The sequence below is a fragment of the Syngnathus leptorhynchus genome, chromosome 4, assembly GCF_054491065.1.
Source record: "Syngnathus leptorhynchus isolate UIUO chromosome 4, UIUO_Slep, whole genome shotgun sequence".
Taxonomy (NCBI): domain Eukaryota; kingdom Metazoa; phylum Chordata; class Actinopteri; order Syngnathiformes; family Syngnathidae; genus Syngnathus; species Syngnathus leptorhynchus.
The window spans coordinates 9,048,063-9,068,843 of record NC_141198.1 but is presented as its reverse complement, the minus strand read 5'-3'; the positions used below and the strand labels follow the sequence as shown (position 1 = coordinate 9,068,843).

The window sequence follows — 20,781 nt, the reverse complement described above, 5'->3', positions numbered from 1 at the left end:
GGTGAACGGGAAATGTAATTCATGACTCGTTCGTGAACGGGAAGTTACGTCATTTTCTTCTTCGTTTTGTTTTACGGCGAGGTTTCACCAGCTTCAATGGCCATGACCGACACGGACTGGTTGAAAAAGAACGAATCACAAATCACTTTAAGAAGTGATTCGTTCACTGAAAGGATTTGTTCTTTTGAACGAATCGTTCACTCACGAGCCAACACTAGCTGACGTCCGCTTTGCTGCACTCAGCCAACCCCTGCCGCCGAAATGTGAAGCTGTCGGTATCCCGCTGGTGCGCTGCAGTCAAGACTCCACCGTGGGGAGTCGCTTTGCTGACAACAGTGTGGTTCTCCTATGCCCTGAGGATATCCTCTAGGCACATCACGCATGGGACGGCTTTGCGGTAGTAGAAATGCAGCAGCGCACTTTCATCCCACCACAACAACGATGTCCATATTGCACAGCAAGCAGACCAATGACACCCTTTTTCATCTCATACGACTTTGTCATGAGTGAAATTTTGTGGGCGGCCAACAAGGAGTGAAGACGCTCTTACGCGAGCCGTGCGAGCCCAAAGGACGGCGGTTCCGCTGCAGACGTGTGTGCGCCGTGAACCTCTGCATTCGGGATTTTGTTTGTTTGGTGGGTTCTTTTTTTTTTTTTTTTTTTGATGGAGCTGGAGAACATCGTGGCCAACACTGTACTGCTTAAAGCCAGAGAGGGTAAGTTTCAAGATGCAAGTGTCCATGGTCCTTTCTCGGTGAAATGTTCTCAATGACGGAGCTGGTCATGACTGCAGGTAAACCTCGCCAGAGGGTTCCCACACCTTGTGCAAGGTTACTGCCAACATTTGAAACGATTCACTGAGAAATCAACTCAACACACTGTGTCCTCATCATTTTGGATACAATACGCGTTTTTTTCTCTCACATGTCCGAGCAAACCTGCTCCCCACATCCGCTTTCAATTTCTGCGAAAATGAATGAGCGCCTTTTGCAGGACAGACACATAAACACATTCGTATAGACTGATGCAATCAATAAGTATTTTCGTTTATAATGCACAGAAAAATGTAGCCAAACAGATGCGCCGTCAGCTAGTAGGGAGTGGAAAAGAAATCATAATGGTGATCAGATCTGATTCATTACAGTACATGCAAGTCAAATAAAATAGGATCATGTTTTCAAATGTAATTTATTGCCCTCTATTGCAATAGTATGAGATTATCCTCCCATGTAAATGAATTTTCTTGATCAACTTGATAAACTCACTGGATACGTCATTGGGTACACCTGCTTTATCTAGTAAAATAGTTGAATCAAGGGTCTTTATGATAACTTTGAATTAATACTGCCAGGCATGCATACAATAAAATACAATTAATGGTTTGAAGTGATGTACAACTACTCTGATTGTATTATTTCAACAGGGGCAAATAGAGATAAAAAAAAAAAAAAAAAAAAGAATAATGGCAGGGCACAACCACACCTTACTGACTGGTCGGCACCCTAGTGTCCTCTATTGACGATTAGAAATACTTTTGAGTTGAATTCCGAGTGGTTTCACACCATTGCAAATGTAAACCACAGCAGTACGTGTCATTAACACCTTTTTTTAACAGATTGGCTTTTGACTTAGATCATATAAGTGTATTTATCGTTGTGGCCAGTGTGTGTATTTTTGCTGTATTCATGACCCCCTCCCGTCCCCTAAGAAATAAAATGATTCCTTATTGACAACTTTAATCTGTTCTGAGTTCCAAGTGTATCAAACGTGTCACAAATGTGGCAGCACAAGGGTTCTTGTATCAAAAGCAAAATGCGTCATGACGCAGGAGCCGAGTGAGATTTTCTGACAGTCCATTTAGTAGCTCACCGTGACGACATACTTTGGAAAAAGGAGGGCAGCCTGCGTGAGTGGCGTTTGTGGGAATTAATGGCATAATAAAGTGCAACGGGAAGCTTCCTTGCTATGAAAACCCCAACCAACGAATGCATTCGCCTACATTTGTGTTACGGAAGCAGAGCATGACTGGGCCAGAGGGGGAAATCAAGCTTAGCAAATTAATAAGAGCAGTTACTGACCCATGACAGAACTTGCTTGTCCCAGCTGCTCCATTGGTCTTTTTTCGTGTCTCTGGCTGTGTATGGGAGAGGAAAACCAGTAACTACATGAAGGGATGAGATGGCCCTTTGAGTTGCTCAAGTCTAATATTCTACCGTAACTATCACTTGCGCTCTCACACCGCTCAGCGAAACCTGCCGCTGATTGTTAGAAATAATTTTGCTTCATGTCCTTTAAACGTTCCAACCATGTTTTGACATTTGGTTTAATCTTACAAGGCCCAGAATGTATGGCAGAGTTTAAGCCCTTTTTAACGTCGCATAATCTAAAGTATTCACCGGTTTGTGTTGTCCGTTTGCTTATGAGAGAGCCAGTGCAGAGCTTTGCGACTTCCATCCTCCATCCAAATACTCTCTGGCTCAAAATCAGAAATAAACAGTGAAGTTTAGAAATACAATTCTGTTGGCGTTGAAGCCATCAGTGGCCAAATCCGCACTGTGACTTTTAAAGATACAAATACATTGTCGAAATGTTCAGCACAGATTTCTGATCACTTTCATGTCATTCCCAATGAAGAAAATATGAGTCATCTTCTATTTCCAGTGGCCCACTCACTCGCAGAAAAAAACAAAGCAATCACGACCGCTGTCTTGCATAAAGAATGGTATTTTGCTCCATCAGTTAGAAGTAGCCTATCAGCGATCTAATCAGATTGATTGTTACATAACAAACTGAGTGGGCAACTGCCATCCGATCTCCATCTTCCTGTGGAAGCCGCTCTCCGGTCTCTGTGGAAGATACTTTATGGATGATGAGTGCGTGCGGTGAAACATAACACCCTGATCTTTCAGCATGGTCATCCATGTATCAGTTGACTGCCACTCTCAATGTTCTGACAATGCCGTCACTGTCTATGAGCTCATATGCATTATCGGACAGCTGATCAACAGAAAGAAACGTATTCAGGCCAGGCTTGGCTGAGTGCGTGACTGTGACGTGCTTGAGCATGCTTATTTAACAGTAGCTTACATTTAATAGCAGCCTGTATGGTTAATTTCCTAGGGTGAATTCTTTTCTTTAAATGTAACCGCACTCCAGTGTGTCAGTGAAGTCGACCGCGACTGTGTGTGTGTGTGTGTGTGTTGCCTCCCCATTCACAACTCCTCCCGGCAGCGCTTGTAGAGTCCCAAACCGGCAAACGTCATTGGCACTTGAAATGAATGAGCGTACAAGGGGGAAAAACTGGAGCGCTGCAGCCAGATGGCCTCACTAAATTATGGTAACAGAACGGGAGTATTTAGTTTGGGCTGCAACTGACGACAGTAAATTCCACTCTCCTGCTGCCTGCTGGCATTCTCAGTCTGTTTTCTTGTTTTCGATGTTTGGCGTCTCACACAAGCGTAAGCGAACAGTAGTTTGTGTTACTCGCCATTGATAGAGGAAAACCAATACCAGGAGCAAGTCAGTTCATCTCCTTTCCTTTGAAAAATACGTCAGTCTTCATGGGAAATGGTTCGCCGCCACGTTTACGCAAGAACGACGAGGGAAGTTTTGTTCCTTTGCGTTTTTGAAAAGTTCTGCGTATATACACAGCTTCTGAAATGTTCTTTGTTGACCCGATGCTGAAGAAATGCTTGATGGCGCATCAGCTAGCTAGTACGTAGTTGTCAACCCAATAGTCGTCTCTTTATTTTTGGTCCCGAAGATGAATCTCATCATTTATGTGAAAAGAAACAGTGCAAAATTAAATCTTTCAACCACATCTGAAACATGGTAAGGAATAACGCCAAATGATCCTGCGTACAGTAATTGATCAATTCCAATTCTGTGGCTTGTGCTACTAATGTTTGATTGGTCACATCTTGAAGCACTTGCTGCAAAATGGAGTGCACTACTTTGCTACAACCAGCAGAGCTGCCTAAAGAATAAATTAGGACAACAATGTAACAGCCATGATGTCAAGCCTCATCATCAGGGATCTGGAGGGAAGGCCTGTTGCGATACCACAACAAGTTACAACAAGCTAAGGGACCTGCTGGCAGCGGTGCTAACCACATTTTTGTGAAAAAGAGCTGTGCAACATTCTTGAATGTCATCCATACAAGTATATAAATCTGAGTCTAAATTTGATTTGTTGGCTGTACATGCCGTAGTAAATGAAGGCATCAAGCAAAGAAGAAGCAGAGATGTACATTTCTACATTGGCACCACACAAGGCTGTGTGTTTTGAGTGGGAGTGTGACTCACTTTTCTTCTTGAGTGGAAATATTCAGCTCTGTGGCACTTGCATCTCTATTGTTATTGCTGCTTCTGCCCACACATGCAGTATAATGTAACTCTGGATGCTACTGTTCTTTGGAGGTTGTTGAATGGAACTCTGGGAAATAGAGAAGAGAATCACAGGTGTAATGGAAATGGATGGAAAAAAAAAATCAATTACTTCAGTATAAAACTTCAGGAATGTCCTGAGCAGCACAGCGCATCATGGTTTTTCCGAAATGCTTAAGTAGCATTTATTCTGTCTTAAGCATGTGTTGTTGCCATATTTTTAACGGCACATCCATTTAATATTTTATGTGCATTTGTCAGGGGAATAATCAATACCTCCAGCATGTTTTAAAGCTCCCAACCTTAGTCAGCAGCTGCATGAAACATTGTTTCTTTATGACTTGCGTTTGCATTTTGCTCTGGCGCTATGACTTGCAAGTTCTTCAAACTGCTGCAAACCATGTATACTGTAATTGTGTTTACTGTGTCAATGGGAGTTGACAGTTGAAAGGGACTCACTGGGGGTAAATATTTTGAAATGGCTTTAAGCGTAGAAAAAAATCTGAGCGAACTGTGTATAGTAAAATCATCAATCATTGTTTTCAAGGAAGTCTAGACTAAAACCAGCAAGGGAAAGAAGAACCTGAACTTGCAGTTCTAAAACACAACATGTTCGTTCAGATGTCAAAGGCAAGATAAGCAATGAACAGCAGGTTTATGTCAGAAGCCGAAAGTCTACAACACAATCTTGTGCAGGTCTTGTCTTTGTTATTCTTTTCTGAATTCTTGTTATAACATGGACAAAACAATTTGGAATTAAAAGATTGTGTAAAATGTGGAACAAACACTTCCACTTCAATGTGGACAATATGTGCGACGGTGAGAGCAATTTTAGAAACAGCCACAGAAGGCTGTGTAATCATGTTAACCCTATTCCAGGGTCACATGCGTTTAGTTAGCCGCATACATTGCACCGGGGTAACTTGGCTCATTCTCTGTTGTTTGAAACTTACCTTCATGCTTACTCACCTGTGATGTACAGTTTATGACAAAGTTTCGCCCCCCCACATGAACTGAAATCATTGCTCATACAAATAAAGATGACATAGCCCTTGCCTTAATTGCCTTATCAAAATATTTATGGATCCCGCCAACACAAAGGTCAGCGTCACTGCCGAGGAGTGTTTTATTATCATTATTAAAGATTAAGCTGCTTAATTGTTGACGAAGCCGCAATGTTCACATGCCTAGTTTTTACAAATTGGGGGGTTGCATTAGAAGGGGCCACCGGCAGTAAAAAAAACGTCTAATGCCACATGTATGCACATAATTTGTAGGCTTTTGGCTAATAATTGGAAATGATTTCCTACGGGAAATATTGCTTTGTTTTTCATACGATTTTGATTTAGAACAGATGAATCATGAAAACCAAGGTCCCACTGTAAGTTAAATTTCCCGGGATGCATCACATTGTTCCACTGTAATCAAACAAGAAGATAGATAACTTGTCGAAGTTTAACACATGAGCTGCGCTTATACTTTTTCCATTCCGCATTCCATAGTTAATGTATTATTAGAACAGGAAACCCGCTGCACCTGACTCTTCCTAAACAGGAAAGGTACCCTGCCTTGTTTGCTCTTGTGAGGATTCAGTCCTTTCATGCAATTTATACGGACGGACATGTACATCGGCAGAAAATCATTCCAACAATAACTGCTGTGAGGTCATGGACCGGTTTGACTACCTCACAATGTATGAACTCACTCCGCCCTTGGGTTGGTTTCTATTTTTAGCAGTTGTGATTACAAGGGCATGAAGGTAAATCGTCACAATGATTGAATGCAGATTGGAATTGTACTACATGCTGAGAACAAGGTCTGCCTTTAATTGTAGTTGTCATGGTTCTATTTCAGTTGGTGGCCTCACATTATGAAGTTTAGCATTTACTACACCAGTCCTAATTGCCAAGTGAAAAATGTACATTGTTTGCTGCGAGTGCTGATGAAATAAAGTTTGTGATCGGAGAGGCTAGTTCAGAGATATTAATGAGGCTACAGAGCAGAGAGACCATCATGACATCATTGGCAAAAGCGTCTTCCGGCCATAGTCTTCTCCTTGTGCTCAGGTCTGGGCAGTTTCCCTCCGCTTCCTGAAGCACACAAACACAAACTGCAGTGAAGCAGGAAGCCCTCGGACTGGTCTTCTTTCTGTAACAAAGCTCTGAAGCCTGTGGGGGGGGGGGGTTTATTGCAGGTACTAGATTGCATTGTTTTGTCTATTGATTATCTTTTTTTTGTATCAGTTATTGCCTCTTCCCCCTGCTAATGCACAGCTTTTATAATCTGCCCAAATGCATTTCTCATGACAATACTGTATTAGATAATAGACCATTTAAAGCGGATACAAATTGTCCATTTGCAAATGGGCTTGCTATGTTCTTTATCTTTTGGCTACAGCTCCGATGCCAATGGTTTCCATCACGTGAACAGTTGGACTTTGTGGAGATGCAGGAAAAAGAATACTTTCTGAGAACAAAGGCGTTTGTATCGTGGTGCATCACTGCGTTTGTACCTTCCCCGACCACTCGGCTGTGACTCAACTGTGATACCGACATTTAACAATTTAGACGAAGGAGGGGCGTGTGAGAATCTGTGAGGAGATAATAAGCGTTAGCTCATTTGTTGTTTGTGAACTCACTCACTTTGAGGTTGGTATACTGACACTCAGAAATCAAAATTTGCACTCTTTGATGACACATCATATTGTGATGCCAGCATTATGACGTTATGGATGTTTCAGAATTTGTTTCTATGCCGCTCTGTTAAAATATGTTTATGTTGACTCTGTGGTGCAAAAAAACTGAGCACTGCTTATCTTGAGAACAACAAGCCCCATTTTTCTATTGATGGAACTCCAAACATTCATTATTCACGTCATTCTTCTTGTACAATATTTTTCATATTTAACCGTATTCAACTTGCACGTTTTCCATAGTTTGGCTGGTCTTGTGAATTATATAAATTAGAACTCAAACTATCACCCCAAAATTCCCTTTTCCTAATCACGTTGACATTCTGTGCATTACTGCCACCCTTTTTCCACCGGTGGAAATGCACCAAAAGTATTTGTCAACTGCCAAAAGACAATAGAAAAGGTAGAAGAAATAGATGCAGAAGAAGAACTAGGGGATGGAGAAAAACTTTAATCACGGTGTTACTCCGTGCCGCCAGAGGCACAACAAGCACACACTCATAGTCACACACATACGTAGATGTTTTGGATACCAGCAACCTCTAAGTCTAGTGCCAGGAGGACGTCCTTCCCTCTTTAACTTTATTTTTACTCGACTTGACATGCCTTGATGATGTCAGAGCTGTTAAGGGGAAACATAAATAAAGTGTAGTGACCACACAGCCCGTATGGAATAAATTAGACTGACATGGACCTGTGCACAGCAACGCCTCAGTCCAGGATATATTTCTGCTTCCGTGTAAGTGACGGACCCTGAGAGCATGAGCTCTGTTTCGTAAATGAACTAACTAAATACATAAAGCCTGGGAGCAAGGGTAAAATGGTTCACATTGGACATGAGGGCTTTCCGTTGTTTTAATAGTGCGGCTTTGTCAAGCAAAACATTGATTCGAATAATACGTACATTTGAATTTATTTGTATCTTCTGAGTATCGGACAGAAACAGATCCCATCCTGTTTCATATGTTTTTGTGCCGTTGATGATGTCATTAAAATGCATCCCCGGGATTGAACGATTAGAAATCGGATGGCCCTAAAAGTGGGGTGACCTATGTTTATTTCAATGATTTGAAACAGTTGAAACAAGAAGTCATTTTAGTTGAGACGGATTCCAAAAACACTCTCCCCTTCAGGGACTTCTTTTTTACACAAGTGGCAGCAGTCAGTGGGGTTTATCTCTCAGTACAGACGTCATAGTTTCACGGAAGGAAATCAAATGATTGGAAGCAGTAGGGCGCACAGATGTGGAACATATACTAACATATACTGTATGAAGTGTTTTCCAGGAGCTTAAATCAGCGAGCGTGGCTGCTTATAGCTTATGAAACCGAAAACAATGTCGATGAGTAGCAGGTGCTGTGAGTTAATGATTCTCTTAGGGGATATATTGGCTTGAGTTATTAATACATTCAAGCTTTGTCGTTTGTCTGGGGACATGTGACCTCTTCTCAACTGTGATGAAAGAACGTCTTGATCACGTGCTGTATAAAAAAGTCTTTATCCAATTGTTGTCATCATCGGATGCGGCTAACTCACTCGTCAGAGAGAGTATCTCTTCTAAAAGTAAACCTTGTATTTAAATAATCTTTTCAAAATGCTTTTGTTTCTGTTGACGCTATGTCGATAAACGTTTTACGTCATTAAACCCGTCATGAAATCATCTATTCAAAATGCTTTTGTTTATGTTGATACTATATAGAAAAACATTTGTCATCAAACTCGCACCGCAGCCTCTTTTTGCTTCTCCTACTCAATTTTTCCACAAGACTTCACTTTCTCCAAAATGTTAGCAGTGTCTGTTCATTCAGTCTGAATCATCTGTAAGGTCAGATGATGTCAAAGAAGAATAGAGCATTTGGCTGTGATCAAGAAACAGCTGAGTGATGGTACCGTTCCACAAATTACGAGGTGAGCAGGATTCTCTAATGTCTGCTCAACTAATAGCAATACGTCCTCTATCACGACTCACAAGATTTATTGCCACTTAGAGTCTTCGGTCGTAGCCACGTTAAATGGAACCGAAGCAAATTTTTACTGGACACAGATTGAAAGAAAATCCAACATCTTTTGACCTCAGTATAAAAAATGACGACCAACCAGTAGGATAAATGACTGCTTGCATGCAAACATCACAAAAAAAAATCCCCCAAAACATTAAACCTAATAAAAACATTACGTCCGTAATAGAAGACTTAGTGATGAAGTGGAAGAACAGAGGAGGCGAGGATGAGGCGGTAACGAGAAGACAAAAGTGCTGAAGCTTTCCCTCGGAGGCTCCAGCATGACGTGGTGCCGCTCACATTCCAGGCTTATTACTTAAAGATGTCTGCTTGTCATTGCTTTTCCTGTTCTCATGCTCGCAATATTGCAGCCGAGTCACTCACAGTCGTTTTCCGCTGCGCTTAACAATTTAATGAATTCTCAGCCAGTTTGGGAGACAGGATATACTGTAAATCAATAAAGCAGACAAACAAGATGCTGGACAAAACAGCTGGAATTGATTCTTTAAAAAAATATATCAATCAAAGGAATCCAATTGTATTTGCATCCTTTCGGGAAATTAAGTTAATCGGGGAAATTAAGACCAAATTAATTTGTGAATTAATGACTAATATTGCAAGAATAAATGGCTAAATTGTTTTTAAAGAGCAAATCTATTTGGATTGAATGATTTAAGATGTTGATGATGCAGAAGGAAGCCAATGCTAGATGATCCACAGCAGTGGAATCCAATCTGGCATTCACGTTCTGGCCTATGATGGGAACTGAGAGGGTCAGAAAAGTGGCGAGAGAGCTGAGAGAATTAGATAGGAAGTCCAACGTAATCTACAAATTCAATATACAAGCTGAGACTATGATTTCATTCAGCGGAGAGTCTGCAACAACCCCACCCCGTCCCTCGCTCACTCTTGTCCTCTTTTTGCTGTCAGTAGACCTTCACTTGCACTCTACTAAGAAAATCTCTTCTTTTGCTGTCACCGCAGGTGGAGGAGGCAAGCGGAAAGGGAGGAGCAAAAAATGGAAGGAGATCCTTCGTTTCCCCCACATAAGTCAGTGCACTGAGCTGTGCAACAGCGTTGGTATGGTTTGCGTGCGTGTGTGTGTCTATGCTGACTTGAGTTTGGCAAAAGTGTGTTTTATAGGATTGTGTTTGTCTCTCTCTGTAGAAAAGGACTATGTCAGTATCTGTGAGAAACAACCTATTGGAAGGCAACTCTTCCGTCTTTACTGTGAGACCAGACCAAAACTGCAACGCTGCATTCAACTACTGGATGCAATGGTAGGCACACACGCACGTACACAAACATATACCCAAAACACAAAACCAACCCAGCAGTTGCATTATTTACAGTGGAAAAAAAAATGGAATCCTTATATTGGCCTAGCAGAGTTTTTCTTTTTCTCTAACCCTGACTCTACACATATTTGACAAGAATTCCCTTTTTGCAATGCATGCTGCCTGACACTGTGTTAGCATTGGCTGATGCAGCAAAGGGGGAGACCAATAACTGAGTGGTGATAATTATTCAGATGACCCCCTTCCCCCCAAAATGCACCCCACTATCGTGTGCGCATCCCATGCCGCTTTCTGTTCACGTCTAGACGGAACACCTCCCACTTGACACGTTTAAATCTTTGTCTATGCCGAGAATATCTTTGCGAGTATGTGACCACACAAAAAAGGCCAGCATTGTTTCTCACACCACTCTATCCAATTCCAGCATACCCTCTCCTCCAATTCACCCCCTCCACATAAAAACACATATCCCTCCCCCTCCTTCTGTCATTGTCAAACTGCCATAAGGGTGACCCACTGCCGGAGTTCCAGACTAACCTTTTTTTTTTATATAGGAGCACAATCGCTCCTAATTCAAAATTTGGGGCACACACTAAAAAGTATTCTTTTTTCTTTTACTGGTAATACTGATCCAAAGAGAATTTCTTGCGTTTGTTCACCATGACAGTTGATTTACAAAACAATGTGGAGTCATCATCGGATTATCTCCTCTGACACGTTACACCTACCGGAGAAAAAGAAAGCACTCCTTTACATTGTTCATTGTTTTTTTTTAGTAAACTTGCTCCTCTTTGTTCACTGCCATGTCACCAGTGTTAACTATCAATTCAGCTTGACAGCAACAAACAATATTTCATAATACATTTTTTTAAAAAAGAGCAAATTTACAGGTCACGCGAGCGATTGAAAAATGGAATCACGCTATCTCGGATTTTTAGGTGTTTAGGTGCAGTGACGGGAGACCTGCCCTCTGCAAGGGGGAACCCACTGTAAATGCCGAAATACATGCCTAAAAATAAATATTCTATCATTTCTGTTATCCAACATGTCAACACCCTGACTGTTTGTGTTTAATCAAAATAAAGCATTTCTTTTACTTTGGGAATCTATTATGAACATTTTCGGCCAATTTTTTGACACAATTTTGACACATTCATTTATGCCATTTTGAATAATTTGTTTTTACCCAATTTATGGATTCATCAACAAAATACTTTTCAGATTAATCAAATATAAAAAAAATTGTTAGTTGTAGCCCTGCTCATTATAATCACGCAGGTGTTTGGCCCCAAGTGAATGAGTGAAACAAGACGAGACTAGTGCGGTCAGGGTTTTTTTTTTTTTTCCGTCTAAAACTATTTCATTATGTTGCTTAATTCCCACCCTACGTATTTCTTTTGGGAAAACATTGTTGATCTCATCTGAGGAGGGATACTTGTGAGACATGAGAAACGTGCTTATTTATGTTTCTTTTTGTAAAGCTGGAAAACAGCGAGCGTGGCCATTTGGAAGAGAGAGAGAGCTTTTAAAGAGTTTGTGTGACTGAGGAAGGAATGTGCTCTGGGGTTCCACTAGAAAGGGCGTGCACATTTTGTACGTGCGTGCTGGATCCCCCCCCCCTCTTGCTTCCAAAAGGTTAAAGGGGCACCTTGTCCATTAGGCTGAGCTCCTACAATGTCAATGACTACATTTAAGAGTAAAGTTGAGGGTAGGTGGAGGTACAATCTGGTCAAGTGACTGAGTTTGTATGTTTGCCAATTTATGAGGTAGACAGACAAATGAAATAAAGTCTTCCAACCAATTGACCTTCATTTTTATGTTGTGCTATCATACTGCGAAGTCTTCTTCATATGTTGTACATCTCATTAATATCAAATGGCTCGCCATCGGTTTGTCTGCACATTACGAGTGTATACAAGTTGTATGTCCTTTCTGCCTTGTCCCGAAGTGTCATTGACGCTGCTGCTTTTTAAAGCCTAAATCTCCAGGCTTATGTGTGTATGTACTGTATGTATATGTGTGTGTGTGTTTTATAGTGGAAAGATGGTGACGCTGGTGTGACACACTGTGACACTCCAGGACCTCGAGGAATCCTGCCGTGTTTTCTGTGTGGTTGCCAGGCAGCACAGGGCCTTGTTGGGGGGAAAAAGCCACTGATAGACAGTGTCAGGCTAGTGTGCAGCCCTCCACCCATCTTTTTTCGCATGGAAAGTTAAAAGCGCTCGCTCGGAAATGCGTCAGAGTTCTTTTCATGTCTCTGACACGTCCAATATGAGCAGCCATTAACAGTCATGGCAGTCTGTGTGAATGGCAGCATATGTATGGACACACAGCCAAGTGCACCATATGTTTGTGAGAGTGACAGCAACACACGCATTTAGGGCCATATTCTCCAGTTCGTGCGTAAGACTTTTTTTTTTTTTTAAAGCGCCTGGACTTGTACACCTTTCATCTACGCGGTTTCTCCCGTCTGGACTTCTGACACACCCGCATAAGCTTTAAATGAATGTGGAAACATCAAACTAGCATGATTAACTGACATCATCGGCAGTGTGGAAATATTGTAACATGTATTTTTCCTAAGACTGGTGACTGTCATTTGGGGCATATTTGCTCCACTCCAAAAAAAAAAAAAAAATGTTGCAGTGTGGAGTTTGCATGTTCTCCTTGTGCTTGCTTTGGTTTCCCTCGGCTGCTCTCGCTTCCTCCCATATTCCATAAATATAGAAATTGCCCACACAGGTGTGAATGTGAGTGCGATTTGGTTGTTTGTTTACAGCCCAATACTGTTCGCCATGACAATGGCTTGCAACCAGCCCAGGGTTTACACCATCTCTCACCCAAGGTTAGATAGTTTATGCTCCAGCTAGTGAGCGTGGATACCCAGTATAAAAAAAATGGATGGATAAAGTCATTTGTTTCAAGATTACACAAAAATCACAAATTTCCACATTACACTTAAGTCTTGGCAATAGTCAAGGCTCTCTCATTTAATTATATATATTTAATTATAATATATTTTCTGCCAACTACAACTTCACCAATACAATGGAAATTTACGATGACAGATCTTCTGGGTGTTGTTAATGATATGAGTCATTTGCTCGTACAGGAAGATTACGAGGTGACGCCCGACGAAAAAAGAAAAAGCAGAGGGGACCAGATCGTCAAGACGTTTCTTTCCAAACAAGTGAGTTAACTTCTCGAGTTTCTTGTTACAGTGTTCTTCTTTGATCTACGCAATAATTGTTTAGACTAACATGATCCTGTTTGAGGAGTGTGTCTATTGACAAAGAGAATTGTATATGCATGTGTTGATGTAGTCACCTCAGCGTGTGGACATTGCAGAGGTCTTTGCAGATCAGTGTCGAGAGAACCTTGAGCTCAGTCCATGTAAGGAGATCTTCAGCAACTGCCGCAAGTGAGTCACCTCTCCATCTTTACATCCACTCACCTGCTTGCTGTAGTCACTTTTTTTTTTTTTTTTTTTTTTTTCCCTTTGCCTTCACACATCCCCATTTCACATGTACGGTGTATAAAGCATTGGCTTACATTTTACTGTGATGACTGAGCCCCCCACCTTTGTGTTTGGAACCAGAGCTGTACACGACTACCTGAGCGGGGCTCCATTTGCAGATTTTGAGAACAGCATGTACTTTGACCGCTTCCTGCAGTGGAAGATGCTGGAGAGGTCAGTTCCTTTAAGGTTTATGCAGCGGGCCTTCACTAATTGCGGGGTATAATGTGCAATCTCGATAGATATAGCAAAATTTTGTAAATGATTGACGCTCTCCTAAAAGTGGATTGCCATAAACCATAAATGTATCAAGAGAGTAGTGTCATTGTATGTAATGTCATTACGTGCATATCAACAATTGTGATGATGAAGACTTACTGTATTGTTGGAGCCCAGTGCAAAATGATAAACATCTGACCTATATCGCAGTTAGCGCTAAAATGGTCAAAGTCTGCTTTATTGTCAACTTCTTCACATGTCAAGACACACAAAGAGATCGAAATTGCGTTTCCAACTTTCCCACGGTGACGAGACATATCAGATATTATCATAATATATTGGTCCACGGACAAACAAAACATTCACGTAAACAATACAAAAAGTAAAGACAAGAAGGCATATACAATGAATAAATAAGAGCAATGAAAAATAAATAAATAAATAAATAAATAAATGAATAAATGAATGAATAAATAAGCAAGAGCAGTCAATTGAGCATCAAAAACTCAATCGCCTCAATAGACCTTCAGTGTGATGAAAGTAAAAGGAACCCAACCCCAAAAGTGTAAGCTTTTAGAAGGGAACAGCTGACTTGTGGAAGCTCCTAATAGGAGTTGCTCACTCTTGGCAGGAACATCTTTGATGCAGAGCGAGCAGCATATCAGATGCAGCCTCAAGTAAACAGCAGGCTCTCAGAGCATCCTTGATCATATCCGTTGTCTGGAAAGTAAAATTGCACGCAAGAGGCCCCATCCTGTGCACAGGAAACAGACTCAAGATGGTATTGAGTTCTGCTGATAATATCTGTGTCCTAATCAATAATACAGTATATGAGCATGTATTAATGGCTTTTCCTCTGTCTGTGTTTTGTCAGGCAACCAATCACGAAAGACACTTTCAGACAATACCGAGTGCTGGGGAAGGGAGGATTTGGAGAGGTGAGAGATACAACTTTGGCAAAAGTAATCAGACTTTAACTCGGAATTCTCCAAGCAATAATTTCGACTAGATTCGTAAGACTTCACTGATGAGGGATGATAAGACCTGTCTCAAAATCTCGATTGTAGTAGTCCCAAAGATGTTTCATGGTTTTGATGAGATTGTTCCAAAGAGGCGTTTATGAATGTTTGCTTTGTGCACCCAAAAGTGTCATGCTGAGATTTCCCCAAAAGTGTCCCCACAAAGTTGGCCGCAGAGAATTGCTCAAAATGTGACCAAGGGATTTAGTCCACTCATGGTTTTCATAGCTGTGAACGTCTCAATGAAATAAAATGAATTCCTTTCGATGGGAATAATGTGTGAGGCGCTTTGGTTTGTCTCAGGTGTGTGCCTGTCAAGTTCGAGCTACGGGAAAGATGTACGCCTGTAAGAAGCTGGAGAAGAAGAGGATCAAGAAGAGAAAAGGGGAGTCGATGGCGCTCAATGAAAAGCAGATTTTGGAGAAAGTTAACAGTCGATTTGTGGTGGGTAAACATGACAAAAGACACTTCTTCTTGTGTGCTGGTCACATCAACAAGTTCCTCTGGCCTCTAGGTGAGTTTAGCGTATGCGTACGAGACCAAAGACGCTCTTTGTCTGGTGCTGACCATAATGAATGGTGGCGACTTGAAGTTTCATATCTACAACATGGGCACGCCGGGCTTTGACAAAGACAGGGTCCAGTTTTATGCTGCTCAGATCTGTTGTGGTCTCAAGCATCTCCACAGGGAATCCATCGTCTACAGGTAGCAATCAAGACTAGATTTTGAGTTGTGGTTAGAAGTTGCCAAAAGCATCTGGTCACGATGACATTTGCAAAAGAACATTGAACCAAAATTAGTAGTGTCTGCATAAATATCATATCTTATGGATATTTTTAACCATGTTTGAAGAAGAAAATCCCAAACATGCCATCATATGTGCATATTTATTTCGCAAAGGAGAAAGAACGCTTCAAACAAATCATCGATCAATAAAAACTAATTTGATGATGAGTAACTTCTGATCACAACTGTGACTGATTTAATTTAGCAGAACAGATGAGTTACTAAGGGTTATGTATATTATTTTCTTGCAGAGATTTAAAACCAGAGAACATCCTACTTGATGACAATGGTGGGTTTTAAAGCACAATCAGGAGCCTGATATATTTTATCACAAGTATTGTATACATTTTCCTATGTATGGAAAAGTATTGTGTAAAAAATGGATAAATGCTACTTTAGACTTTTAGTTTTAAAATGGTTGTTTTTGTAACCATGTCGATTGTATAATTACAGCATTAGCATGGTTATTTTTGCACTGCAGGACACATCCGTATTTCTGACCTGGGCCTTGCTATTAAAGTGCCTGAAGGGGAGTTGATCAGAGGAAGAGTAGGGACAGTTGGCTACATGGGTAAGTCTCAATCTAATTAACATCTCCATTGACACATCCAAGTTGTTCATCTGACAACCTGTTTGGTCATGTTTTAGCTCCCGAAGTGATCAACAATGAAAAGTACGGAATGAGTCCTGATTGGTGGGGGCTGGGTTGCCTCATATACGAGATGACCGCTGGGCGATCACCCTTCCGTGCCCGCAAAGAACGAGTGAAGAGGGAGGAGGTGGAGAGAAGGGTGCAAGAGGAAGAGGAGGAGTACAATGACAAGTTTACAGAGGACACCAAGGAAATCTGTAGAAGGGTGAGGATTCGACAGAAAGAGGTTCTCGTGCAGACTGGTAGACAGTAAATCATCTTGGGATTTATCTCTCCTCCAAACTAACCTAGCTGCTCACCAAAGACCCAAAGCAGAGGCTAGGGTGCATGGGGGATGAAGCAGCGGGGGTCAAGGCCCACTCCTTCTTCAAGAACATCAACTTCAAGAGGCTAGAAGCTGGAATAGTGGAGCCTCCTTTTGTACCTGATGTGAGTAGTCTGATATAGTGCCCCCCCCCAGATGTACAGTATTTGAGGGGGATTTTTTTTTTTTAGGACAACCATAGTGATTTTATATTGAAATGTCTTCAGTTTACTCTTTAAAATGTGCGTATTACAGGTATACCAGGAGATGGCAGCCTAATCAAAGTGGCTCTGAATTAGTGACCTTGCCAGGATGTGAAGGGTTGACTCATTTGAAAAAGAAGCTGATTGACCTACTTTTGTAATGTCCATCCATATGGGAAAGGAGAGCAACTTTTCAGCCGTTAACGCTGGTAGAACAGTGAAACACAGACAATCAGCACACAGACTGACTGGTTTTACACGCCAGCCCACCAGGACAAGTCTCATGTCCACAGCACTACCATGTTGTGTTTACAGCATGTGGGAAGGGATAAAACTATAGAAAAGCTTTGTATATGGTGACTCATATTGCGGATTATCACATTTTTGACACTGGCAAAGGGCTATAAATTTAAATGTGTGTTTATACCCTGACATAAAAATCGGACACCAAATCATTCTCGCCGATCATGTGTGTGTGTGCATGAAACATGCCTTAATTCTCAACATTCTTTTTGAGGTCAAGAAAAAAAATAACCTTTATCGTTTTGACGGTTATTGGCCTCTTGCAGCCCCGGGCAGTCTACTGTAAGGATGTGTTGGACATTGAGCAGTTCTCCACAGTCAAGGGAGTTAATTTGGACCAAACTGACAATGACTTCTACTCCAAATTTGCTACAGGCAGTGTTTCCATCCCATGGCAGAATGAGGTGAGCGTGTGTTCCTTGACAGACTAATGATAAATCCAACTATTTTTTTTTGCAGTAAGGGATGATGTCTCTCAGTAAATTTTCATTTATTTTGTCTATTGCTCTTAGTTTGTGGTGTACACATAAAATGATTTGACTGTGTGTTCATCAACAATGGAGCCAATGTTTGTAATAGGCCAAAGGTGTCCTCTCTTCCCAGATGATAGAAACGGAGTGTTTCAGAGATTTGAATGTGTTTGGCCCTCAAGGGATGAGACCTCCAGACCTTGACTGGAATCAACCTCCAGAGCCTCCCCGACGCAGCCTGCTGGACAGGATCTTCAGGAGGCACGTACGTAGAAACAATTGGTCATACATCTCATTGTACAAACTGCAATTCTAACGCCAGTCTTTTCTTGTCTGCTTTAGCACCCGGAGGTGTCTATTTCCCACAGCCGTGTGCAGTCTTCCAGTGTAAACTCTGTGGACTCTATGTCCAACTCTGCCCCCTAGTGGTGCAGTTACAGCGTGGGAGCCATATAGTACTCAAAGGGAGGGAACTCTGAGGGTTCACCCACTTGCTAATTAGTTGACAGTTGGGTCTTGAGACTTTCTGTTTAAGGTCTCATGGGTCAGCCCATAAGAGGGGGTACCCAGACCCAGGTACTCGGGCCATTTTGTTTGTAGGGTGGTCAGAGATGTCTTGAAATGTTTGGACAAACCCTCTTACCCTCAGGATTGTTGGACAACAGAGCAGAGTGTTGATGAAAGAGTTAAAAGGAGAGAAACGAAGCTTTTTTTTTTTCAGGGTAACCATTTTCATATAAAGACCCACTATAGGAATAGAAAATTGGGCCCTGGTTGATGTTTCTTTTTTTTCTCCAAAATCCCCAAAGTTTTTTTATTTCCTGGCCCGTACCCAACAGCTAACCATCTATCTATACTAGTGGCGCATATCTGTGTATCGCTCGTCATACTTTCTCGGTTTTACCTCATATCACTCCTTAACATTCAGAACAGACAACTATGTCTACAACCTCAGCTCATTATTAGTGTCGCCTCATGTACACTCAGGCCAAAGATTACAAATCAGATGTGTGATGTTGATTTAGTGGTCTGAAGATGTCATTTAGAATTGCGTGAGATCAGTATGGAGGCTGTTTGCTCAGTATACTACACACATTGTCTGTCGTCAAATTCCTAAAATAATGGCTCAAGTCAATTTGTCTCCCAGAAAACACTAAAACTGAACCAAAGACTAAACGTATAAATTAATTGATAATATAATTTCGCACGAGATGTTCAACTGAGGATCTAGATGATTTTTAAGAGGTTACCGGCGTGTTTAAGACAAAAAATTATATTTTTTTGGACTATTAGGTGTATCGTATTAGGCACAATATCAATTTTCATATCTATTTTAAAAACATTGTCATACGTACATAAGCTGAACCGGATTATAAAATGTATTATCTTTGTGAGGCATTGTGTGTTAAATAGTTTCCTTAATTTATATAAATAAAAGAATATTGTATCTTCACAGCCTTTCATTCATTTCACCAAATAACTTCATGCACGTGGATAATGGCATATCTTCACGCAATCGTATAAATCACGTTGTGTTACGAGAAGTCAATTTGAATGACTAAAATAATGTAATAATTAATAAAGCCAAGTATATATGTTCATCATCTGGTAAATTAAGTTTTCCCATTTAATAGGAAGAAATTTAACTGTGCCATATTGTAACATTGGAAACACAGCACCTGAAACACACATTTGGTCTGACCGCAGCATTAGGCTAGAAGGACTAGTAGGAAGCATCAACTAGTTCTACTTCCGGTAGTGATTAGATACCGATGAGTATGCGAATGTAATAGGAAGGAAGTTGAATCAAAGACTTCGATGCGAAAAGCTGACATCCATCCATACATAAGCGAACCGAACTACATTGTGCATTGTTGATTTTTAAGAACATTAAAGAATTTGCAGTAAGTGGAAAAATGACACAGGCCATTATTTTAGCAAGGTAAACGATAAGGTGAGCCTACGGGCATATCATATAGCTTGCATAGCAACACATTTATCAAATAGATACACATTAACAGCATTGTGAGGATTGTGATGTGCTTGTCATTGCATGGACCGCTGTATTCCTTTGCTTCTGCATACCTCATTCCACTGATGGTATTGTATCTCCCATACAGCACAGTATCTTTCTCGGTTTACAGTGTCACTTTCGAGTTGATTTAAAAAAAAAAAAAAAAGAGAGTATGAAAATGCTGTACAGGATGGGATAGATTGTTTTGTTGAGGATTTTTTTCTGCACAGTCCCTGTGAAGTTTAGAGGAACACATGCACTCAGCCTGACTTTGAAGTTGCACAATTTAAAATAATGTCATGCTGTTTTTTTTTTTTTTTTCCCCCACCAAAATGAATATGTTTGACCTCTTAAGGCACATTCTTGCAATGGTAATTCCATGCAAAGCGTCTTTTCTACAGTTTAGTTGCAGCTCCTCAAATTTTAAGTGTTCTTGCTCCTTTAATGCTTTTTGCGTTTCAATAATATTGCTGCCTCATTTTTACCTGTACTGTTTTTTTTTTTCTTCTTCTTCCGAATGTTTCATCTTGTCTGAAAGCTCTTCGTCTTGTGTTTCTGAGACTCAATAAGGACGTTAACCATGAATGGTTGATCTTATCTGCATTTTATTTATCTGGTCCACTTCATTTATGTCTGGAAGAGGAAGATGCCTGGAGAAAGCGAAATTTAACACAGAGATAAAGTGACCTTGTTGCAGCAGCACAGCCAATTAAAAAAAAAGAGAGAGCATCACCTCGTCTTCCTGTTTTTAAGTGCATGTTGTTTTGCTTATTTCAGAGATGAAGTAATTTCATTCACCCATCCTGTCACCCAAGTCTGATCCCAACTACCTATCTCTGTGTAATTGTTATGAAAAAAGAAAAAAGAAATCTCAATCAGAGTGAAGTGCCTCCCTGTGTTCATGTTCTGCTAGACGAT

The 20,781-nt window shown here is 40.9% G+C and overlaps 1 protein-coding gene across 6 annotated transcripts; it reads left to right on the top strand.

Moving 5' to 3' along the window:
• The first annotated feature begins 280 nt into the window (after positions 1–280).
• Positions 281–20,186, top strand: grk5l (G protein-coupled receptor kinase 5 like). 6 transcript variants are annotated; one of them, XR_015065804.1, is made up of 16 exons: positions 281–716; positions 10,063–10,158; positions 10,246–10,358; positions 13,489–13,566; positions 13,700–13,797; positions 13,975–14,067; positions 14,987–15,050; positions 15,435–15,575; positions 15,646–15,836; positions 16,169–16,206; positions 16,399–16,488; positions 16,566–16,774; positions 16,861–16,998; positions 17,646–17,783; positions 18,032–18,114; positions 18,192–18,209. XR_015065804.1 is itself a non-coding variant. In XM_085909094.1 (16 exons), the coding sequence occupies exons 1-16, from the start codon at positions 665–667 to the stop codon at positions 18,238–18,240; spliced, it is 1,716 nt and encodes a 571-aa protein (XP_085765220.1). In that variant the 5' UTR covers positions 281–664; the 3' UTR covers positions 18,241–20,186. The 6 variants fall into 6 exon arrangements, 5 of the variants coding, with proteins under 5 accessions (XP_085765220.1, XP_085765218.1, XP_085765223.1 ...); XM_085909094.1 differs by having other exon boundaries at positions 17,983–18,110; positions 18,192–20,186; XM_085909092.1 differs by having other exon boundaries at positions 17,983–18,114; positions 18,192–20,186.
• Positions 20,187–20,781: the final 595 nt, after the last annotated feature.